The sequence below is a fragment of the Epinephelus lanceolatus genome, chromosome 18, assembly GCF_041903045.1.
Source record: "Epinephelus lanceolatus isolate andai-2023 chromosome 18, ASM4190304v1, whole genome shotgun sequence".
Taxonomy (NCBI): Eukaryota; Metazoa; Chordata; class Actinopteri; order Perciformes; family Serranidae; genus Epinephelus; species Epinephelus lanceolatus.
Window position 1 is genome coordinate 20,540,771 of NC_135751.1, and position 24,032 is coordinate 20,564,802.

The 24,032-nt window shown below is 40.4% G+C and overlaps 3 protein-coding genes and 1 non-coding gene across 10 annotated transcripts; 2 read left to right on the forward strand and 2 right to left on the reverse strand.

Moving 5' to 3' along the window:
• Window positions 1-1,170: 1,170 nt before the first annotated feature.
• hgs (hepatocyte growth factor-regulated tyrosine kinase substrate) lies at window positions 1,171-12,897 on the forward strand. 7 transcript variants are annotated; one of them, XM_033645232.2, is made up of 20 exons: window positions 1,171-1,329; window positions 3,375-3,459; window positions 3,575-3,650; window positions 3,854-3,946; window positions 4,826-4,949; window positions 5,227-5,279; window positions 5,464-5,532; window positions 5,693-5,817; window positions 7,446-7,557; window positions 7,681-7,779; window positions 7,867-7,962; window positions 8,111-8,149; window positions 8,252-8,416; window positions 8,537-8,750; window positions 8,834-9,006; window positions 9,094-9,234; window positions 9,386-9,569; window positions 9,690-9,826; window positions 9,932-10,114; window positions 11,418-12,897. In XM_033645232.2, the coding sequence occupies exons 1-20, from the start codon at window positions 1,293-1,295 to the stop codon at window positions 11,544-11,546; spliced, it is 2,334 nt and encodes a 777-aa protein (XP_033501123.1). In that variant the 5' UTR covers window positions 1,171-1,292; the 3' UTR covers window positions 11,547-12,897. The 7 variants fall into 7 exon arrangements, with proteins under 7 accessions (XP_033501123.1, XP_033501124.1, XP_033501127.1 ...); XM_033645233.2 differs by having other exon boundaries at window positions 8,540-8,750; XM_033645236.2 differs by having other exon boundaries at window positions 7,473-7,557.
• A 327-nt stretch (window positions 12,898-13,224) lies between these two features.
• On the reverse strand, window positions 13,225-14,730 carry LOC117269049 (methyltransferase-like 26 B). The gene is made up of 7 exons (XM_033645874.2): window positions 14,627-14,730; window positions 14,336-14,538; window positions 13,967-14,129; window positions 13,817-13,876; window positions 13,669-13,736; window positions 13,507-13,585; window positions 13,225-13,424 (listed from the first exon to the last, which is right to left on the reverse strand). Exons 2-7 carry the CDS (start codon window positions 14,533-14,535, stop codon window positions 13,377-13,379), a joined length of 618 nt encoding a protein of 205 aa, XP_033501765.1. The 5' UTR covers window positions 14,536-14,538; window positions 14,627-14,730; the 3' UTR covers window positions 13,225-13,376.
• A 1,361-nt stretch (window positions 14,731-16,091) lies between these two features.
• Window positions 16,092-21,752, forward strand: mrpl12 (mitochondrial ribosomal protein L12). The gene is made up of 5 exons (XM_033644201.2): window positions 16,092-16,297; window positions 18,064-18,262; window positions 18,393-18,461; window positions 18,585-18,725; window positions 21,139-21,752. Exons 1-5 carry the CDS (start codon window positions 16,239-16,241, stop codon window positions 21,253-21,255), a joined length of 585 nt encoding a protein of 194 aa, XP_033500092.2. The 5' UTR covers window positions 16,092-16,238; the 3' UTR covers window positions 21,256-21,752.
• Window positions 21,753-22,905: 1,153 nt separating this feature from the next.
• Window positions 22,906-22,977, reverse strand: trnae-cuc (transfer RNA glutamic acid (anticodon CUC)). The gene has a single exon. It is a non-coding gene; the product is annotated as a tRNA-Glu (tRNA).
• Window positions 22,978-24,032: the final 1,055 nt, after the last annotated feature.

The following is a 24,032-nucleotide window of genomic DNA, read 5'->3' on the forward strand; positions in this document are numbered from 1 at the left end:
TGCAAAATAAGAAAAAGCATGTTGGCCGATTCTAATAGTTAATTTTAAAGACAATATCGGCCAATAATGATGATGTGCCAATATTAACGTGCACCCCTAATATTTATTAAGGGTATAAAATTATCAATATTGCAAATACAAATTAGACTTTTGGTAGTCTTCTAGAATAATATATGGTAAAACTTCAATTAAAAACCAAGTCCCAATTAAAGGCCCAGTCCCTTTGCAGATGTATAAAACCGTGTTGTTGAACACCTCAAATTATGTGTCCATTTCTCAAAGTTATTCATATTCTTTTAGTCCATAAGGATCCTCAAGTCAAAAGAGTCAAAAGGGTGTTTCATAAAAAGCAATCCAAGTTTTGAATAATGTTTTAAGAGGATAAAGTGGTGCTGTGCTGGTATACCAGGTGCCGTAATCCTCCACTGCCTTAACACTCTATCTCTTATGCGCTGTCTGTTGGACCTAGATCAAATGAATGACTCATAATTGATATGTGATCTGAAGCCTAATTTTAATAGAAGTAATATTCATACTGCCTTAAATACACAATTTGATTGTATTTCCTGATCTTTGCTGATCAGCAGTTTTGTATGAAAGGAAGACTTGTCCCAAATGTAGGCCTGTTGATTTCACTGATTTAAGCAAATAATAGCCCAGGTTATTGAATGAAAATTTAAGGTAATCACCTGCTTTTTCAGTCCACTAAATACATTTTGCTTCGATAAAACAACTTAAGTGAGATGAATAGACCAAAAACTTAGGGAGACAAACAGATGTTAATAAAGTTTTCCTTTGGAGACACAATTTGCATTTGAAAAGGGTAAAACATTACAATATATGTTATTGTAATACTCAGCATATCGCAAAACATTTAAAATCTCTATCATGTTACATTGTCACTTAAGTATGGTGATAATATGGCATTGTGGGGCCTCCAGTGAATATTTCCGGAAGTTAGCAACGAAGTCTAAAGAAGCAGAAAACATGCTAGCAGTTTACCTCACAAGTACTGCAAATACTTTCTTCCACGCCCTTGACATATTATTTATCTGTGATAACTGCAAAAAATGTACTTGTCATTACATTTTCTTTCAGTCACCAGAGGGAGCAAATCCCCCCATGTTGTTGTTCATTGGCCGGAAGTGGGAAGTAGGAAGAGCCATACAGCTGTGCTCTGTGCTCCGTGGCTAACAGATAAGCTAACAAGCTAACACCTCAGCGGTGAAAATACCAGGACCCGTTGACTAAACAAGACGCCTCGACAGCTACTTTGACACTTTGAATCTAATATGGGAAAAGGTGGAGGTACATTTGAAAGGCTTCTGGGTAAGTTATCACCACATCTGTTAGGTTAATAGTTTATCAGCCAACTGTGAGTCAAAGTGCGATGTTTTTCCAGCGTATTGTTTTGACAGACGCTGGGGCTGTGGCTCTCAGGCCAGCTAATTTTAGCCTGCTAACAATTTCGCTGCTATTGTTTGGAGGCCTAAGAAAGGCTCACTTAAATTAGCAAGTAGCGAATACAGTGTTATGTGTCCGATATTTTTACCCTAGCTCTCATGAAAGCTATGTTACCTTATTCTTGTGTTATCTCCGTGCTACCATCTAAGCTAAACCGGGTTGTCGATTTCCTTTATGTTCACCCCAGCTTCATACACGATATAATATATTAACGTTAGCTAGTGATTCAGTAATAATGCCACTGTGTAACTCATGACATGGCCCCGGCTGTCCAAGAAAGCCAAGCGGCCGAAGACAACATTGATAGTTGAGAGATAATTAACTTGTGACTTTTACTGTTGTAAGTTTTTTAAGTCCACAACAGGTTGATTAGCTCGCTGCTAGACGAGTATAATTAGCACAGCTAGCTGCTAATCTAGTCTCTGTATAGATCAATGTTACACCGAATTAGACACATTTCCATGAAAATACAGCTGGGAAAGGTGGTGTGAGGTGGCTAATTAGCTTAGCTTACCTTAGCACTCTCCAAGGAGAAAATATCTCCTTTATCATACATGTACAGCAGCTTGTAGGCTAAATTAATAACCAACACATAGTCATCTATTGATAATATTCTTACTTGAGTTTCAGTAACAATTAAAAAACTGTATATGGCACAATCAATGCATAAAATGAAACAGTGCTTAACATAAAACCAGACAATAAATGGCCTGTCTTGAAGGGGTGCTATGAGGTAAAAATGACCTCATGAAGCCAGCTTGTAGACCACCCTCTGTGCATTTTGTACAATGTTTTTTTTGGTGGGACATTACCAAGTTTGCTTTCTTGTGCTTTGTGGTGTGTTGTCGAATTTGCAACACAAACATTTAGAAATACACACCATGTAAGCATAGTATTTTTTATGTAATGTAGTTCTCTAAAACTAGATGTTGACACCGGGCTTCAAGATCAGGTACAAACAAATCATGTCAGTGGTAATGTGCCATAGTTGTCCATATTTTTCATATTCCAAAAGATACAGTTATGTGAAGTATTACCACGCACCAATTGCCAAACAGTTAAGCAAGGGCTTTTTTTGGTTGTCCACTTCATCAAAGTCACATTTCACAAGATGGAGTCAGTAATGAGACAGTATTTTGGGAAGAGTGCTGGCACCCCCATTCAAAGCAGTGAAATAAGTCCAAACATTGTGTTACTAAATCATAAGACATCTTTTGAAACTCAGCAAATTTAACTTGTATAGCACATGATAACCAAAGTGAAATTCCAGATCATATTTTCTCTCACGTCACCGCATTGCACATTACAAAGTTAAAAACTTGTTTGTTTCTGCATAAACAACACTGGGATGTAGGTCAGTTATGTGTCTCTTAAAAAGATTAGTCTATTCTTCTTCTACAGCATTTACTGTGTAATTACTGTTTTCAGAGAAAACATCGCTGCATGTAATGGTAACAAATCAAGAGAATGTTTGCCTTACACACAAAATACAGTATATGTATTTATAATACACACTTATTCGCTAGTTAATTTAAAAAATAATAGAAACATGTGTCAGTATAATGCAATACAGTTGAATAGCACCACTGTTACAACCTCAAAAATGATCAAAAGGGTGATTCAGCATCTCTAAAAAACATTTATAAACATTTAACTGTATTCAACTGCATTAGTTTCAGCAAGGTGTAACTAATAAACTGACAGCTGAGTGTAGATATTCAATATATCTGTGAAGCTCAAATGGACATTGTTTCTGTAAAGCTAGTCTACTATATGGTATGACTGTGATTAAGAGAGGAGGAGGCCTGTCGTTTTTTATGACATGTTGGTTTGGGGTAGCATATACTGTGTAGGAAATATTAGATAGACAATACATGTGTTATAGCTTTTACCATCTGAACTAATTGCAGATAAAGCCACCAGTCAGCTGCTGCTGGAGACTGACTGGGAATCCATTCTGCAGATCTGTGATCTCATTCGACAAGGAGACACACAGTGAGTGATCCTGCCAAGTTCTCTCTACATTCATGTCTGTCACTACTGAAGTTGAAAATAGCTCAGACAAGTGCTTGATTTTTCTACTGAGCAATATTTGTTTTTGTCTTTGCAGAGCTAAATATGCCATCGGGGCCATCAAGAAGAAGCTGAATGACAAAAATCCACATGTGGCCCTCTATGCACTTGAGGTAAGATGTGTGTACAGGAATCAGATACTTTGTAAACTGGGGGAAATTGTGACTATGGAAAATGTACAGCTGTCTATTTTTGTGTGTGTTAGTGTGCTGTTTTTTGTTCCAATTTCATCACTTCTTTTATGAAGAAAGCTGCTCTGGTGAAATGTGTTTAACACAGTTGGCATAGTGAATGATTTTGTGACCTCACCCTTCAGGTCCTGGAGTCAGTGGTGAAGAACTGTGGCCAAACAGTCCACGATGAGGTGGCCAGTAAACAAACTATGGAGGAACTGAAGGATTTACTGAAGGTGACACTTATCATTTACAATGTATTGTAGTTGTAGTTAATACTTTCTTTTCTTTGTGAAGCTGAATTTGCTGACAAAAGTGAACTGAAGTCAGAATTTAGGGCTGCAACTAAAGAATGTTTTATTATCGGTTAATGTGCCAGTTCCTTTGTTATTAATTGAATAAGGGTAACATCTTCAAATGTCTGTTTTGTTTGCTCAACAGAACAAAACCTGAACATATTCACTTTACAATGATATAAAACAGAGAAAAACAGCAAATCCTCATATTTTAGACACCTGAACCAGTGAATATTCATCATTTTTGGTTGATAGAGCATCTAAAACAATTAATCAAATGTCATTCTGTTTGTTTGTTTTTTTCTAATGAATTTTGTGTCGATCGACTATTTGAGTAATCAGCTACTTCTTAGAGTTGAATAATATCTAAATATCTGTGCAGGTATGTGTTACATAAACAAGCAGTTGGAATGTTTGGGTACAGTGTTTTTGCCCTATTACACACAGACAGGGTGATTTGTCTGACCATATTTTGGCTGGAAGCCTCATCACATCAGGCAGCCAGCTGCATAACAGCGTGAGCTAGCAGTTTTTGATTGGATCCCTGCCGTGTCATGTGACACAAGCTCCTGCAGCCCATGCTGGTTGCCACTTCCTGATGATGTCATAGCCTTGTGACCGGAGTTTTGTTATTCATACCATAGGGACTTCCCACCTCAGTTCTTGTTACCAGACACAGTGTTGTTTAATTCAGCTTGTTTAGCCAGCTCAGTTGTACCACTCACTGTTATGTGACAACTGAAACATAGAATATAAACACAAGAGAGGTTTGAAGGTGTAGATACTGTTTATTTCACTGTGTGGTTCTTTTACCACCAGAAACAGACAGAGCCAAATGTCAGAAACAAGATCCTTTACCTGATCCAGGCCTGGGCTCACGCCTTCCGCAATGAACCCAAGTACAAGGTGGTCCAAGACACATATCAGATCATGAAAGTGGAAGGTAGGTGGACACGTTCTGTGTTATACTTGATTTTCTTTCCCCATCATTCTCTTTAAGTATGAATCACCCAGATAACTGTTTCTCAACTCTGTCTTAGCTACAGTTACGTTTAAGAAAAACACATTTGTATGTGTATGTTATTACATTTTAAGCAATGTTTTAATGACTAAAACTGAACTGAAAGCTCATGAAATATATGTTTCACACAACAGTTATTATAACAACAACAATCATACTGTATGTCGAACAGTTTTGTTTTCCGTTTCTTTTCTCATAGGTCATGTGTTCCCTGAGTTTAAGGAGAGTGATGCAATGTTTGCAGCTGAGAGGGTGAGACATTTTGTTTTTCTTGCTCCACTGACCTAGACTTTATGAAGTGAGTGATATCTGTAGAATCAGCCTGAGTTGTCTGGTAAATACATGTGGCACTGAAGTATTTACAACAGAGTATGACTGTGCACAAAGCTCCACTGACCTGAGATCTGTAGTAATATAGCATATCCGCTTTGTCCAGGCCCCAGACTGGGTTGATGCTGAGGAGTGCCACCGGTGCAGAGTCCAGTTTGGAGTAATGACAAGAAAGGTAGGCAGGGCTTTCTTGAAACTAGGGCACGTAAAGGTTTTATTGTTTCCTTCATTCAGTTACAGCACAGTGTGTGTGTGAGGAGTATATGCTTATAGCGCATTTGCGGGAGTTGACCTGGATGTGTTTTTTTTTTTTTTTTTTCTTTTGCTTTTTACAGCACCATTGTCGAGCCTGCGGCCAGATTTTCTGTGGCAAGTGTTCGTCTAAGTACTCCACCATTCCCAAGTTTGGCATAGAGAAAGAAGTTCGTGTGTGCGAGCCGTGCTTTGAGCTGCTGAACAAGTGAGTCCCCAGATCTGATGGAGCCAGTGTGAATGTTCAAATGACGGTGACTCTAAACAATTCCTCTCTATCTGTAGAGAGCTGCCTCATTAGCTGCAGTACGACACTGGCAGTGTAAATTAGTCTCTTGATGAAGTTATGTTGTATGCTTTTGTTGCTGTCTGAGCCTAAGTGTGTTGGTTTTAGATTACTTTCTGTTCCTTATCACTGTCAGCCTCCAGTGCTTTTGGCTTAGGGTGCAGTGTCTTGTCTGTCATCCTTGCTCACCCTCACTGATGTGTTGAATTTCATTTTGTGTAGAAATGTCATTTTTTTGTGTTGTTTATTGCTTTGCGACCTCCACCAACGAGGTCTTGTTTTATCCCTGCTCGTAGTATATTCTGTCATAATGTTTGAAATTGCTCTTTTTCTTTAATGACAGGTCTTCTGAAATTTAGCACATAATACATTAGATGACCCTGATTAAACAGTTATAGTTTTTTTGTTATGCAATAGACAATTTTATAACGATAAAAATGCTCTTAATTTAAGAACACATGCAAAATCAATAAGCCACTTGATCCTGTAAACGACTCTATGGAGACATTTTTTAGATGGCTATCATATTGTGGCATTGGGTTTGCCCTGTTAAAACTTTAGAGTCTTAACATTCCTTGGCATGACTGTGTGTTGTTTTTTGATGCAGCTCTAAACCTGAATGTACATTTAGAACTTGTGTTAGTCGAAGAACAAATGCGGAAAGCAAGCAGCAATGACAGGATGGTGTACTTCCTTGTATTGTTCTGTTCTGGAGCCTGTTTACACCTGGTATTAATCTGCTATGTGACTTGGGTGATCCAGTTACAATCAAGACACTCTTAAGTCTGTCTGTTCTCAGCTGGCATTAGAATGCATCTCCACATGCTTCTTTACTACTTGTGATCTCATATCACGTCCCCACTCTGTCTGCAAATAAACACGGGAATCATTTCTGTTTGCACTGAGCTTTTCATAATGTTGTATGCACACTTAAGTGCCTGCTGCTAGAAGACTACAGCTGTGAAAGTGAAAGCTCCATGCTGGGGACAGTCGGTGAAAGTACCCTCACACACACAATGTGACAGGACTTAGCATCACACAGCTAACGTCACCTAAAGGCCTTATTTAACAATACAGTTGAGCTGTTTGCTGTGTTGGTGGGACCGTTTAACATGTGGTGCTGCTGTGTTAGCTTCTGGTAACTGAGCAGACATTGAACTGATCATTGTCCAGGAGCAAAACGGCTCCTGAGACTGTCCTTCAGCATTAACATTGGCAGCAATAGATGGTGGGGAGTCAGATAAGCAATAACGTCAGCTGAGTAGGCAGTTTTTCAGTGTGGCCTACTGGCGTACACACTGCTACAAGAATGTGGCCATATGCTGTTCAGACCACTTCTAAATGTAGTCTGAGCATTTGGATCTCAAGACGTATTGAGGATGCATTTGGTGCAATCGCACTGGTTCTTAGAGCTGTCCACTTGTGATCTGATCACCCAGGACGCATGTTAATACCAGGTGCAAACAGAGCCTTGTGTTGGTGTCTTATACAGCATGCTCTCCTCTGATTCACAAAGCTGTTTGTCCTCCCTGATCCCTTTTCCTTACCAGCCACCCCTCCCTCTCTCCTCCTCTTAGGAAAGCCGAAGGAAAAGCCCCTGCCCAGGGCACCGCCGAGCTGCCTCCAGAGTACCTGACCAGCCCACTGTCCCAGCAGTCACAGGTAGAAATACAAAATTACAGCTTGTCCTCACCGTGCTCTGTATTGAAAGATTTTTTTCAGCCACCCATTAATGGATTTTGTGGGCTGTTGCTGGATCTTGCCACTCCTCTGCTTTCTCACCAGATGCCCCCCAAGAGAGATGAGGCAGCATTGCAGGAGGAGGAGGAGCTGCAGCTGGCCATTGCCCTTTCTCAAAGCGAGGCTGAGGAGAAGGAGCGAATGGTGGGTTGCACAGCTGAAATATGCTTGTATTTTCACTGCCTGTTTATAGAGAGAGGGTGACACATATACCTGTGTGTGTACTTACAGAGGCAAAAGAACTCCTACTCCATGTATCCAAAAGCTGATCCCACTCCAGTGACTTCCTCAGCACCCCCAGTCAGCACCCTCTACACTTCCCCTGTGGTATGACTTCTCATGCTGCCTTTCTCTCTGACAAACTGAATTATTTACACCAACAGATATCTGTTTTCATGACTAAAACAATGTTCAACTGTCTGCTGATTGTTGAGAAAATTATACCTGACCAATGTGAACAATATGCTCTCTCCAGAACTCCTCTGCTCCATCAGCTGAAGATGTAGACCCTGAGGTACATGTGGGATTGCGGTCTTCTTCAATATCCACGTTAAAGTAGATTAATGGGAATCTCACATCATGCTTTCAATACTGATGGTAATATGTCACATTTCAGCTGGCCCGTTACCTGAACAGAACATACTGGGAGAAGAAACAGGAAGAGGCTCGCAAGAGTCCCACCCCATCAGCCCCTGCCCCTGTGCCATTGGCTGAGCCCCTTCCGCCAATCAGTCAGCCTGTAGAAACTCATGTTCCTGTTCAGCCTGTCAGCATAGTGGAGGTATGTTGAAACTTAGTAGTAGTTGTTGTTAGTAGTATTTGTTTTATGTCTAGCAGAAGTGGAGTGTGCAGACCACAAATGACTTTGTGTGTTTTGCCTCCCACTCGTCGCCGCCTTCAGCAGCAGTACCAGAACGGGGAATCGGAGGAGAACCATGAACAGTTTCTGAAGGCTCTGCAGAATGCTGTCACCACCTTCCTTAACCGCATGAAGAGCAACCACATGCGTGGGCGCAGCATCACCAACGACAGCGCTGTGCTCTCACTCTTCCAGTCCATCAACAACATGCATCCACAGCTGTTGGACATCCTCAACCAGCTAGATGAGAAGCGATGTGAGTGTTAGCTGTGCGCGAGATTGTGTGTAACACCGCATTTCTGTGTGTCCAGTCTCCTAACTATCACATGTTGCCTGTAGTGTACTATGAGGGGCTGCAGGACAAGTTGGCTCAAGTGCGCGATGCTCGGGCAGCCCTCAACGCACTTCGGGACGAGCACAGAGAGAAGCTGCGTCGTGCCGCAGAGGAGGCAGAGAGACAAAGGCAGATCCAGCTGGCGCAAAAACTGGAGATTATGAGGCAGAAGAAACAGGTAATGGAGTGAGGCTCTTCATTGAAAATGCACATGTTCATATACTATTCATCGCTGTGCTCACAAGTGTTTGTCTTTGATCTGCAGGAGTACCTGGAGATGCAAAGACAGCTGGCAATCCAGCGCCTCCAGGAGCAGGAGAAGGAGAGGCAGATGCGTCTGGAGCAGCAGAAGCACACAATCCAGATGAGAGCCCAAATGCCTGCTTTCTCTCTGCCCTACGCCCAGGTACACACTGCATACTCCACCATTGGCTGTCAGGCTTAACTAACACAGCACATAGTGCAGTACATTTTATTTTAATGGTCATGTTTTGCCATTTAAATAAGATGTCTTTGGGAATTAATGTCTGGTAATGTATGTATTCGCTTCTATGCAGATGCAGTCTTTGCCCCCAAATGTGGCGGGAGGGGTGGTGTACCAGCCAGGTGCTCCACCAAGCTACCCAGGCACCTTCAGCCCTGCTGGTTCTGTGGAGGGTTCACCTATGCACAACATCTATATGAACCAGCCAGGGCAGACTGCACCTCCACAGTACCAGGCTATGCCCAGCACTGCCCCAGGTGACTTTTGATGGCTTTAGAAGTAGACAATATTTAACTGTCCTACTGCAATATATTTGATATTTTTATGTTTCGTTTCTAATGTGCTCCTGTGTGACTGACTGTCCTCTCTTCCTCCAGATCCCAATATGGTTAATGCATACATGTACCAGGCTGCAGGCACCAATGGGCAGCCTGCTCCTCCTCCTGGTCAGGCTCCGCCCACTACTAGTCCATCGTACTCCAACTATCAGCCCACACCCACACAGGGCTACCAGGTCTGATTCACTCCCACTTTAGTGATATCATTGTTACATAAACTCCTGCCAAATATTGAAAGATGAATAATCAGCCCACTAACCGTTGTCCCTGTTTCTGTACAGAACGTGGTCTCTCAGGCCCAGAGTATGCCCCCCATGTCCCAGGCTGCTCCCACTAACGGTATGGGTTACATGGGCTACCAGCCGTATAACATGCAGAACATGATTTCAGCATTGCCAGGACAGGACCCCAATATGCCCCCCCAACAGCAGTACATGCCAGGCCAGCCGCCTATGTACCAACAGGTCAGCGACTTTTTATTTCTTCCTTTGCCACCAGCTGTTAACATGAGGAAAACTTTGTGAAGAGTTTGTGACATTTGTGGTAATTAGCTTGTGTCTTCCATATGCTCACTCGGGATGGGCATGAGTACTCAAATTGAAAGCCAGTATAAGTTCTACGTATAAAGTAATTGCCGTCCAACCTCTAACATATGAACATGAGTTATCTATTTTTTTAATGCCTCTGCGCCATGGCCTAAGGCGTTATGTTTTCAGGTTGTCCATCCATATGTCTGTCTGTCCATCTGTCCTGTTTTGGTGAACACAATGCCTCAAGAATGCCAATTCTTCAAATTTGGCACAAACGTCCTCTTAGACTACACAGTGAATTTATTAGATTATGGCGGTCAGAGGTCAAAGATCAGTCACTGTGACTTTGCTTGTCTTATTTTCATGAATCCAATATCTCAAGAACATCTTGAGGCATTTATTTATTTATTTTTTTAAATTTGGCACATTTGTGACAGCGAGATTCACCTAATATAGTAAACAAGCTTATTATGCTAACGATGGATTGGAAATGTGCAACAGCATTTTTTGCCGACACAAGATATCAAACAAAGCCAGAGACTGTGTCGTATTAAGTTGCTGTGAGCTGTAAATTTACCACTACTAACCAGAAGATAATGTTATCTTGCAACTGAACTGGGCCTCTCCACTTTTTCCGGGCAGCTGCCTTCGTGACAGCAGCTGCCTGGCTAACTGTTAACATCACATGGCTAACCTTACTTAAGGTTTTTTTTATGGGTTTAATGACAGAGTTGAGCTGTCTGGCGTTGGTGGGAGTTTCTTGGGACCGTTAAATGGCTCACTGTCAGATATTAGCTGCTGGGTTAACTCGTGCTAATTGGGCAGACGAACTGATCAGAGGGAGAGTGGCTTCATGCTCCGGAGGCAGTCCTTTACCACTGCGTCTAAACTATGTAACAGCAGCAACAGAAAGTTTGCTTATTTTTCTTATGTTTGAGTTATGATTTAATAGGCTAATTGAAGTCTGGATATTCAGTAAACTAGTTTCAAATTGAGCTTCTTTTCCCATTGGCCAATTTATGTTCCTATATTTACGTTAGTTTTTTTTTTTGTTTTTTGTTTTTTTTGAGTACTCTATAATAATGTAATTCGAGTCCTTAAAATGCCAATCCCTAGAACTGACACAAGAAGCTGTAGCTAATGATTTATTTGTATCTTTGTTTTTACTTTTAAAGTTATTCCAAGCTTAGTCCTCATTAATCTTCCTATTTTGACCTTTACTGTTTTTTCTTGTTAGGTGGCTCCCCCTGGTGGCCCGCAGCAACAGCAGCAGCAGCAGCAACAACAGCAGCAGCAGCAGCAACAGCAGCAGGTCCCTCAGGTTGCGCCCGGCAGTGCAGAGGCACAGCTCATCTCTTTTGACTGAAGTCCGCACGCTGCAGGGTCTGACACACTACACCCTCTCTCCTCCTTTGGTCTTTCCCCTCACTCTCCGGACTCTCTGCCCTCCTGAAACACACACGCACACACACACACACACACACACACACACACACACACACACCTCTCCCACCTTCCACCTTGCTGTGATGTTGTGGCAATGTAAAATATTGTGATGATGTTGCAGAACTGTTGCTCTCCTTGCCTCTCCCCTGCTGAAGTACGGGAATGCGGGGTGAAGCTGCTAAAGAGGGCACCATAACCCAGACCCTTTCACCCTCTTCCTCCCTCTTTCCAGCTGATATGTATGTAGTATTTCCTTATTAAATGAATTACTGAAGCTCAGAAATAGTCAGTGGTATTAAAGTTTAAAAAAATGAATAAGAAAATATGATAATAATTGAGAAGAAAAAAAAAGACAAGACATAACCATCCTTTGTCTCATATTTTTCTAAAGCAAAATTTGCATGTTAAATTTTCATTATTTTCTGGAATGGAAGTGAATTATTGCAACGTATCCCAATTGAGAGGCATCTGTACGTGCTGTTTAAGAGACTGTGGGTGTGAGGGTAAAGGGTGAGGAAGCACAAAGGTCTGAAATAAATGGCATTAACTCACATCTCTGTCAGGTTCACAGCTGGCCATTCCAGTTATAGTTTCCAATTCCATCCCTTCTCACACGCAGACAAACGAGGGTCATCTTTTCTTGTTTTGACATTTATTTGTTGTGCACTGCTGGAATGTCGAGTGTCTTAATGTAGTTTCTTAAATGATGCAACGCATTGCAGGGATTGTACATTATGGGAGGAGTTTCAGATGATTAGCTGGGTGGTTGTTTAACCCTCAATAAATACGCTTTCATAAACTAAATCATGACAATGACACAACTAGTGACCATAAACTCCACATAATAAAGCAGTCCAGCAACTCTTATAACATCCCGCATCTCTTTTTTAAAATTGTTTGTGTTGTTGCTGATGAAGCACCGACACAATACGAGACTGAAACATCAGACCTTAAACCATAATTAACCACAAATAGCCTTCAGGCACCCCATCCCGTGTGCATTTGGTTGCAACCGTCACAGATGAGGACTTTGACACAGTGAGTGCAGGTTGGGACTCTTCTTAAATGTACTCGGCTCTTCCGAAATGTGGAAATGCTTGCAGAGCGAACATTACGTGCCGCATGTATGTATTTATCACGCACCCCATCAGTGATTTCTGTAACCCTTCAGTTGCCATCTGTGAACTTCTTTACTCCATCATACTGATCTGTCTGACTTTAAAAAGTAATTTTAAAATTATATTTAATAAATATCTGGTTCTTACTGTCAACTTGCTTATTCTCGTTTTTATTCTACAGCTTTCCATGGGATTTAAAAAGAAAGAGATGTCTGATATGACAACTTTTATTCATGTAAATTCTGTGTGCTATGTCACATTCACACATGTTTCAACAAGAGGGGTAAAGGCAATAATATTACATCAGTGACTGAATGGATGAAATATGCTTTTAAGTTCCAGTGTGTGGGATTAAGCGACATCTAGTGGTGTGTTTGCAGAACTGAAACTTGAGCTATGGTGACCAATCTGGAGCCAGTGTTTGATTTGTCCATTTTCGTACTTAATGGAAAAGGACCTGCTCTGTATGTAGATATTAATGGCTCATTATAAGGTAACAAAAACACAGTTCTTACTTTAAGGTGCTTATAAACTAATGAAAACAATTATGAATATTGTATACCATTTCTGCCAATAGATGTCCCTAAATCCTACACACTGGACCTTTAACATATAACTGCAGTTTGGCTTCTTTAAAGTTTTCTGAAGATCAGGCATTTGTAGTATTCTTCCATCTCAATCTGGAAATGAAAAACAATACAAGCGTAAGTTATATCGTACTTATTACCAAGTAGTTACCCCAAGCTACAGGAAGTGACTCACCATCCTCTCCATACGCATCCCGTTCCCATAGGCCAGCTGTCTCAGCACATCGATGTCTGGAAGACCCCACTCTGGATTTCTGTGCAGAAGCATTAGATAAGTCTGTGTATTTACACACCAAGGGCGACCATGTTGTATTAAAAGATATAAACGGCCACTCACAGTTGTCGAAGCTCTGCGTCAAGGTGTTCATTACAACTTGGCGTAATGGTGCCATTAATGGCGTACACCTGGAACATGTTTAAAAAGGTGTCAGCTTTTGCACACTCGCATAATGACATTATGTTATTAAACCACTGTCGGTACATACCCCATATGTTATTATGAGGCCATTTTGTCTGAGGATCTGACCCGCTCCACTGAACACACCCTTGGAAAATCATCAAAAAAAGTATATCATGAATTACTCACACAACTGAGCTCAATATTTTAAGCGATTTTATGAGGACACCGGGCCTACCTGTGCTGTTTTGAAGGAGCTGTACTGCAGCAAGTTAATGGCAACAATAACGTCACAGGAGTTGCGAGGAAGGCCTGCCCATTTCTCCCACGGTTCGCTGGCATCCAGGTGGACAGGCTGCAGCACATTCTTTGTATGGGTTGCAGCAATGTATGCCTTAATACTATAAGTGAGTATTCAGACTTAATCTTACATTTTTTATGTTAGAATCAAGTTCTCATGAATTACTTGCTGTTATTTAATATTTACATAACTGAAAAAATGTACGACCTGTTGCCCATGAAGCTTACTGTCACACACTAGTCTACTGTACTGGCAATCATTTGAATCATTAAGAGATTGTGTAGCATATTTTTTATTAAGACAAACCTGTCCCGAGAGTCTTCCTTAATGTCTGATGGCTGCCAGGTAACAAAGGGCATCTTCTGGGCAAAGCGTATGACATGCTGCCCAGTCCCAGAGCCCAGCTCTAAGGCGAACAGTTGCCTGTGGGACTGGTCCTCCAGCACATCCTCAAGCATTAAACTCAGATCCTCCCAGTTCCTCTCTGCCTGGGGAGACAGCAGCATGGTCTGGAGGAGGAAAGCAGAAGGACGTTACCCTATCACCTTGTATTGCCAGCCTATGAATTCATTTTCTGTCTCAGATGATTCCTCTTACCTTCACTTGTGCTGGTTGACCGAGACTAGCCAGGGAATAGCATACTGGTGGAGGGTGGACGTGGTGGATGACTGTAACAGCAGATGGGGTGCAGAGATTACCTGGTTAAGAGGATTCCCTCTGTGCTCCTCCTCAGTGTTCAGCACTGGTGCAGTACAGGTAGGACACACAAACATGTCCACACAAGAAGACAAAACAGGGACAGAGATAAAGTCATACAATAAGTTTGTGTCTGAACCAACATGATAAATATCATCATAGTGTTTAGTGTCATATGGCATGATATCATTATGCCTGAGTGTGTTTAGAATTGTGAGTATTTACTGCCATCTTGTGGCCATAGTGAGGAACGGCAACAAAGTGTTAAATAATGGTTAACATACAGTGCACTGATTGTATAAAAATATATATAACAATATAAAAATATGCAGTCTATGATACAGTGTTACTCTGTATATCTGTATATATGTAGATAAGTATATATTTGTATGATATTAATGCAGATACTGTAAACATTACTACTAACTATAAATACGCTTATTGATACCTTTAAGGACTTATAGTCTGATATAATCTATATCTAATATAATTAAAGATAGGCCTACTTTAGGACACCATCAACCATATCCAAGTATGTACAAATGAATTCCACTTGCTGGAGGGAATTTTTTTACATGTAAAAACAATGCAAACTTTCAGGTCAGGTATGTTACATGTAATAGAACAGATTATGAAAGTGGGGCATTTAGAAAAGCAATGTACTGTTGTGAATATGGACCAAATACTTATCAAAGGAAGAATTATATCTCTTTCAGATTTTAGGAATTACAGCAGTCAAGCTGTAACTCAAGTTACAAAATGAGTAGGAATGAAAAATTGTTGGAAAAAAAGATGGCCTTATTTTAAAGTAAGTTAATGACACATTAAACACATAAAAAAATAATTGTATCCAATATCCACAAAACTTTATGTCCCCATACACAATGACACCTCTGACTAAACAGTGTTATTCATTTTGGGCTTTATACAGCTATACAACTGTATTATAAACTTTGCTTATCAATATCCTGTTACACTGTATTATTGTTATTTAAGTATTCATACATTTTAAGAATATTAAAATAAATAAAAATCATGTTTGGAGAACATGATTTTAACAAAAAAATTTGTTTCAGTTTTTTTTTTTAAAACAAAAAACAAACCAAAAAAAAAAAAAAAAATTGTGCCAGTGATATGTACTGACACAAAAAGTATATAATAACAATAAATAAGCTAATAATATACTACTTCTACTGTTAATAATAATAATAATGATGATAATAATAATAATAATAATAATAATAACCATTATCGTCAATATTAATATCCGTGTTTTGCTTTTTTCCCCCACATGAATATCAGCGTCATTTCTTTATTTGTAGTTTTCGCATGTACCTTCTGGGCTTCCGTAGATTTTCCAACAGTTCACGCACTGCATTGTGGGTAGGTCAGCAGTTGAGAGGACGCCATGTGCTGTTGAGGCAGAGGGACAGAAAGGGCTGTGACAGAACTGTCTTGTAATATTTTTTGAGAGACACCGTGTCCGGGACAAAACGCTCCATTAACCGTTAGCATGTACTGCACCAGACGCTGCCTCCGGACCGCGCTGCGGGCCGCAGCCACCACACACCGGTACGTAATAGTCAGTTTGTTGGTCACGTAACACCGGGGCAGCGGTAGCGGTACAGGCTTTGACTAGCTGCATCCTCAAGGGCAGGCTGCCGGTGACTGCTGCCGGTTATTGTGGTTATAAAATATGTTCTGGCTCTGCAGCTCATGCTAATATACAGGATGTATTTAGTCCAGAGGCAGAAAGGAGTTTCATGTTTAACGGCCGTGTGTCAAGTGTGTTAGCTAATGCTAGCTTTAGCTAATAGTAACTGAACACTGATAAACTGTAACAGTTTTAGCCATAACCCAATATGTTGCATTTGGTCTCGAGAAAACGCTTCATTTTTTACTTAAGTTTGGTCGCGAACTTCAAAGATAGCATCTGTTTGATTCATTTTCTTCCAGCTGGCAGCTTCTGACAATCAAGGTCACATTCGTGTGACTGGAAATTCATGTTTTTGCCTGTCAAATAACCGCAAGCTGTATATCTTAACTTGTTTAGGGCACAACGGTAAACAGGTCATTAACAGGAGCTACAGGTTGTTTGTCCAGGCCAGGGTGCAACAGGAACAGGAAATAATACAAGGTGTCTGTATAACAGCTTTCATCTCATATCATCCTGCTGCATGTTTGACAACCCCCTCCCTGAAGAGTCACAGGAAGACAGAGATACATTAGGGGGATCACAAAGTGGTTAGCAGAATAGGAAACTAAAGATAATTCATTTTAAAATTGTCTGTATATCATATTTGCGCATATAAAACAGAAAAGCAGCTGGAACTAAGGAATGATTGGTATTTTTGCTTGAACAAAAAGATAAATTATACAGATAATCAGCCATTAACATAGTTGCTCATGGATTATTTGTCAGTCTAGTAATCTATGGATTGACATATCAGTTTAGTTGTGCTTTTTTCCTATAAGTTACTGCATGATTTTATCTCCTAAAAGTGTTCAAATCAGTCTTAAAAAACAGAAATCATTCAAACTGATCTTTGATAGGTGCTCTCATATAGATATATATTTCTTTTAAGGGGACATAATGTGTGAGCTGATCAAACATTGAATGAATGTGGCCCCAAAGTGCATTATGATTGGGTAACATTTGCTGAATTGGAATGAACTAGTCAGTAGTGCAGTGTCACTGCAAATGCATCCATTATCTGTCTATGCCAGACAATGATTGAAAGTCTGTACTAAGGCTGCAACTAACAGTTATTTTCATTGCCGATTAATGTCGGTTATTTTCTTGACCAATTGCTTCACTGTTTTGTCCATAAAATGTCAGGAAAATTGTGAAATTTGTCGATTAGTGTTTCCCAAAGCCTAAAGTAACATCCTCAAATGTCTTTTTTCCTCCATGACCCAGGGATATTTAGTTAACTGTCATAGAGGAGTAAACAAACCAAAAAATATTCACAGTAAAAGCTTGAATCAGATGATTTTGGACTTTCTGAAATTACTCAAACCATTAAGTTCATTATGAAATTAAGTGGCAATTAATGTAATAGTGGACAAGTAATCGATTAGACGATGAATCGTTGTTGCACTGGTCTGTACCAAAGTAAAGAGCGACTGTCAGCTAAGCTTTTTGGTAAACAATAGTCGCAGTTTCTCCATAGACAAACTCCAAAAAGAAAAGATCACTCAAGTCACATTTAAGATGCCCTCTGATGCCAGATGTGAACTGCAGCTCTAAGCTGGTTTTATGTATACTAATATGTGGATACAATTCGTCTTGTGTCTTGAGCGCTGAACAGTACAGTAAATCCATTCTCATTCTCCAGGCAACAGCTTCAGCGGCAAGCACCAGCCCTGTGCGCTCTCCGACTTCTGAAGACCAGTCCGGCCACCCACTCAGACGCCATCGCCACCCCACCTCTAGATGGAGCACCCAAACAATATTCCCCCAAAATCCAACAGCTCGTCAATGACATAGCCAGCCTCACTTTATTAGAGGTGTCGGACCTCAACGAGCTCCTCAAGGTTTGTTGGAAAGTCACTGACTGTAAACCATGATACGCCTGGTCAGAAAGAGGTGGTTGAGATGTGTTTGTGGCATCATGTTAAGTCATGATTTGCTTTTTTTTTTTGTTTTGTTTGTTTTTGGTTGCAGAAAACTTTGAACATTCAGGATGTTGGAATGATGCCAATGGGTGCGATGGCTTCAGCTGTACCTGCTGCTGTAAGTACAGGGAGTCGATGATACAGGACCAATCTCCACATTGTATCACTGCAAATTTCAATGATTACCTATCGTTTAAGTGCACAAATGAAATAGCTATTTTTTTATTCTGTGTGATTTTAGGCCGCAGGGGAGGAGGAGGAGGCACCAGTCAAGAAAGAGAAGACCCACTTCACAGTAAAATTGACAGAATTAAAAGCAGCAGATAAAGTGAAACTTATAAAGGAAGTGAAGAACTGCATCCAAGGCCTGAACCTGGTGCAGGTAAGTCTCATCATTGGTGCTCGGTCCTCAGTCCTGATCTGAGTTATTTAAAGAAGCCCTGTGGAGTGTGTGACCACTGATATCACTCAGGAGTAATATGTGTTGATTGACAGTAGGTGGTGGTAACATACCAAGTATTGCAGCAAGGCATCAGCACAGGCAACGAAACAGAGGGCTGCATGTTAGCAAGCATGGATGTGAACAGGCAGGTTCAGAATAATGAGGTACTTTATCAGCGTATACACTGACAGAAAGCAACATGAACAATAAACAAATACAGAATTGTCAATGTAACTGACAGCTCTGGAAGTATCTCAGAAAGGGGCCCCAAACCTTCTGATCAAAACTGCCAGTCTGGCCAGCAGAGAGGCAGAAGACAGTGTATGGTGTTGGATTAGAGTCAGGTGTACATCACCCTTTCCTGTGGTGCCAAAGAGGGTGACCGGAGGGTTGGATTGCAGGTCAAAGATGAGGATTGATGATAAGGTTTATAAATGTGAGTTTTAATAAAGGACACTGAGGTGGCTTGTCTGATTCCCAGTGAAGGTTGTTTCACAGTTGTGGAGCCTTTACGGCAACTACTTCCCTCTGTCTTAAGCCTGGCCCTGGGGACAGAGAGCAACAGCTGGTCTGCAGATCTGAGAGTACGAGCAGGGGTGTAAGGTAGTTAGGGCATTATAGCTGATCTGGTGACGCAAAATGCTTATGAGACATCAAGGATGCACACAATGTGTCAGGGGGAAAAGCTTTTTTTTTTTTTTTTTCACAGAAGAAAACTCCACATGGCACACGTTTAATCCTATGGGCCCTAGGCCTTTTTGGGGTATTTCTACTACCTTTACTTTTAAGCTCATATCACAGTCATTCTAAAGGCTACATACACATGCTATATCTTGTTTTTTTTTTTCAGGACAATCTGGGCTAACCAGATTGGCCATCATTACATTACATCATGTCCTTCTATGTGCCTGTGTATTCTATGTTATATTAATTTTTATATCAATGAAAAAAACAAATCTATATGACTAAATTCTCACATTTTGACATGTATCTCACCATAGCAAGTTGGAAAATGGCATATTCTGTCATATCTGAAGAGGGGAGACTCTCTGGAATCTGGCAATATAAGAACCATGATGCTGGGACATTCTGTCACTTCACAGCGGTCCAAAACATGTGGTTTGTGCCAGGCGGACATGATTGCCAGTATTTCTCATTATTGCAAGAAATTCCATTGACTCATTCACAAGTCAAAAATGTGTTTTATCTGAAAGAAACATGCAATATTTACTTCTAAGATAATAGAAATATAGTCAACCAAGTGCAATGATGTCCTCCAAGATAATATTTGTTTTTCAGTTTCAGTTATATATTGGGGGGACATTTTGGGCATTGGTGGGGGGGCACGTGTCCCCCTCAATGTATATGGTGACTATGGCCCTGTCATGCATGCATAATTAGGCTACAGTTGTCTGGGTGCGCAAAGGTGAAGTGGCTGGTTTTATCATACAAAGTTTGATGGAGTGTCAACTGGACAATATGGAGATATTTGCATCTTGAAAGCTGAACTACAAATGTGGATAGACAGGGAGAAACACACGCAAGCCTAAGACGTGGTAAGATAAGATATTCCTCACTATATGAAGTGACTGATAACAAGATCTGTATAATGGATTGCAAAGAAATTCGTCAGGTTTTTATTTTGTAGACAATTGATCTGGATTTATAGCATGATGAGATGACAGCACAATGATGTGTGTGGTATCATTGGAAAGCTCTGGTCCTGCGCTTTCATGTGATATGTGTGGCATTTCTGTGCGAGCCTGCGTTCGCGAGTAATCCATCCAAGAGTATTGTGTGTGCAAAGCTGTATGAAAGCTCTGTTATACATAATTTTAGTGTAACTTTATCATTTTTTTTTCGCTGTGAAAACATTGGACTACCGACAAGTGCTTGGCCTTCTCGGAAAGCTACGATTCCGCTGTTTCACGTGATATGCGTGGCTTCTCGCTATAACGTACAGTCGTGGAGAAAATCCATAGAGAAGAACAGGTGTGAATTTGGACGCACTATGCGTCGTTCGGGCCCATAGGGTTAATGTTCAGTACTTTCTGCTGAGATGGACTCTTGATCCAATACATGTATTTTCTGCCATAATAAAGCTGCACAGTGCCTAAATAAACCTACTTAACGTGTTATATGACTGATTTAAAGCTCTGTCTTCTCACAGCTTTCCTTTACAATGTCATGTGGTGTTAAATCTGTGGAAATATTAAACGGAAATACTGAGTGGACTCATGAATATTGGTCCCTTTAAACATTTATGTGATTTGTTTCTTTACCAGTGTTGACAGTATCCCACTGCCTGTTTTCACAAACTAAATCGTGTTTCTCTCTGTCCTTCCTAAACCAGGCCAAGAAACTAGTGGAGTCCCTTCCCCAGGAAATCCGAGCCAACGCATCCAAAGAGGAGGCAGAGAAACTAAAGGCAGCCCTGGAGGCAGCAGGCGGCACCGTGGTGTTGGAATAGATCCACCTGCCCCCTCTGTTCTCCATCGTATTGCTGCTCATGCACTTCATCCATTATTCTCTCGTTTCTTTTTTTTTTTTTTACATGACAAAGAGCAGGATCCCAGGAAACAAAGAAATGCCTTCTGACATTAATACTGTCTTTTAACAGCGTCAGGTGGGGCGGTACAACTCAGACTGAACTTTACAGGCACACAGCCTGCACACATACGGCCGCCCCGCTGTTTGCTTGTCCTGTTGTCTGCTCATGAGTGTGTCTGATGCTTGTGTAGCAAACGAGCTACAGAGATACTGGCCTGGGTGCCACGTAAGTCAGTTGGTCATTCTGTGTGTGTGTATGTTTAACTTTTCACAGAAGGAAAGATTATGCTGTAGGGATATGGTTACCATTCCCTGTGTTGAAGAACACCAGATACTGTATCTAGTTCAGGGGATGGCAGGGCTGAGTCCGTATTAATTATAGAATTGTTAATAATGTGATTAAAGTTGAAATATCCATATTTGTCTCTTATGTGTTCTTTTGGGTGATTTCATGCAAAATGAAAATTTAAGATCAATTTAATGTGTGTTGTGTTGCCTTAATCATTGTCATGCTGCAGTACTGAGACTGAGAATCTGTAACTGTTGATGGAGGAAGTGATTGTCCTCACCTTAATACTGCACCCTGCTTTACTGCTGCTGACCACTAGAGGTCGTAAGATATCTTTTAATGCATCTGTGCCCACAAATTGAAATTTCCCTCAGTAGAAGACTTCTCTGGGCCACCCAAGCAATGAACCTGAAGACATTTTAAAAGTTTGTCTTATTATGCTGACTGTAATTAGTCTTTGGACATATGGGAGTACTGTTTTTTTTCCTGAAATATTATGAATAAAATGAATGTTTTATGTATTTCAGTTAAAAACAGTGGTCCCATGTGCCCAAAGACTAAATACAATATGAGAAATTAGCTGTATATCAGAAACTATATGAGCGCAATCAAGTATTTTGTGTCAGTGAACACATACCAAGTTGTACATCACATATGCAGTGTAAAAAAAATCTGATAGTATTTTATTTACTTTTTTAATACTGACTTTGACCACTAATAACATGGTTTTTATTATGCGATCTAAAAGTGCTAGAGTTGTACCGTTAGATAACTCCCTTAAGTATGTCCAAACCCGATTCAAGCTTTCAGACATCAAAACAAATTGGGCGTTTTTCCTCAGAGTTTTTTTATTCCTGTGTAAACTTACAAATGTGTTGTAATTGTGTTGATTTAATTTTGACATGGACATAAACCAGTTGCCAGACTGGAACAGGGGAAAGCAATTGCAAAACTGTCTGGTAATTTATGCTCTGGAAAGAAAAGGAAGGACTAGGTCATGTATTCCTCTGGGGAAATTTTTTTCACCATTACTTTACACATACAGAGTGGTGAATTAGTCGAATAAATAAACAAGAACAGCGCAAGGGGATTGCCCCTTGAGTAGGGTGGTGCTTGGAGGAGGTAGGGTTGGCTGGCTTGCTCAATGGCACCCTGCAGTGTCCTTGAGGTGAATCAACAACTCTCAACTATCAACCATAGCTGCATAGGATCGGCTCTACATTTGGAACTACAGTGTATCAACTTCCAAAACTTAGAGCTGAGTGCAACACAAAACAGTAATTCCCTGACCGGGAATCGAACCCGGGCCGCGGCGGTGAGAGCGCCGAATCCTAACCACTAGACCACCAGGGAAGCTGCTTATCAAAGAATTTATACTATCTTATAAAGTACAACGGGTGTACAGTTGTGTACGTATAAAGGTATTTAACTATATTGGAGCTAATTTTGTTATATTTTAACCCTTTACGGGGGCACATTTAGATCCTTCCTTCATCCATTCATTGGCTGAATGAATGAATAAACAGTATCATTTTATTTTTATATCAATATTTTGACCATGTGTGATCGTTTGTAAGTGTCTGATACTGCCTGAAGTATATAAATATAGACATCAATAATCAGTGCCATGAACAGGTGTACAGGTTCACCTGAGTTCATCACAAACAACAGGGTTCTTTTTATATCTGATAGAGCTCAGCACAGGTGTTAGTAATGATGGCTCCTCCGTGTTTGACTGTCAGGCACAATGCCGGCACAATGCCAGCACTCTGATCTGAAGCTGCTTCGGTATGTATTAATAAATTATTATGAAATATTGCAATGAATTAATATTTAATCATTTTCACCTGAGCTTTTCCTTATGTGACAAAATGTCCTGTGAAAAGCCTACTAGTCATAATAAAAAAAGTAATTAAAAAAAATATGACTGCCTAGACCTCCCTACAGAACAAAGTGGGTGTGTACACTGGCTGTTAGAAGTATTTTCTAATAAACTCAGTGTATGTTTTTATTTGATGATGTCACTGATTGTAGATTGCCACCAGGTGGTGTATGTTGTCTGTATTCAAAGCAGTGTTTGACACTTGTGCCTTGAGAAAGACAACAGCGTGATTAAAATGATCAAAAAGAAAAAAGTAATAATCTCCCCTCTCTTATAAATATGTCACTGCCAAAGGACTCAAGTGTTGCTGTGCACTGATCAGATAACATGCTGATTATGTCATTGCAGATATCACATTTAGTTGTAGGCCTATTATTTCTATTTGGCTGTGTTGCCTTTCTTTTTTTTTGTATTAAGTCCTTACTAAGTCCACTGTACATCGACACTATATGGAATGCACTTGAGTTTTATTGATAGCTCATATGAAATTAAATTCAGATTAAACCCAGGGCTCATTTTGCACACA

Coding starts and splice junctions, on each gene's coding strand:
- LOC117269049 (XM_033645874.2), bottom strand. CDS start 14,535: ATGCTGCTGTCTCCCCAGGCAGAGAGGAACTGGGAGGATCTGAGTTTA. Junction 13,737..13,816: donor GCCTCATAATAACATATGGG/GTATGTACCGAC, acceptor AACATGTTCCAG/GTGTACGCCATTAATGGCAC. Junction 13,586..13,668: donor GACGCAGAGCTTCGACAACT/GTGAGTGGCCGT, acceptor GCTTCTGCACAG/AAATCCAGAGTGGGGTCTTC.
- mrpl12 (XM_033644201.2), top strand. CDS start 16,239: ATGTACTGCACCAGACGCTGCCTCCGGACCGCGCTGCGGGCCGCAGCC. Junction 16,298..18,063: donor GCCGCAGCCACCACACACCG/GTACGTAATAGT, acceptor CTCATTCTCCAG/GCAACAGCTTCAGCGGCAAG. Junction 18,726..21,138: donor AAGGCCTGAACCTGGTGCAG/GTAAGTCTCATC, acceptor TTCCTAAACCAG/GCCAAGAAACTAGTGGAGTC.
- hgs (XM_033645232.2), top strand. CDS start 1,293: ATGGGAAAAGGTGGAGGTACATTTGAAAGGCTTCTGG. Junction 3,651..3,853: donor TGGCCCTCTATGCACTTGAG/GTAAGATGTGTG, acceptor CTCACCCTTCAG/GTCCTGGAGTCAGTGGTGAA. Junction 9,827..9,931: donor CACCCACACAGGGCTACCAG/GTCTGATTCACT, acceptor GTTTCTGTACAG/AACGTGGTCTCTCAGGCCCA.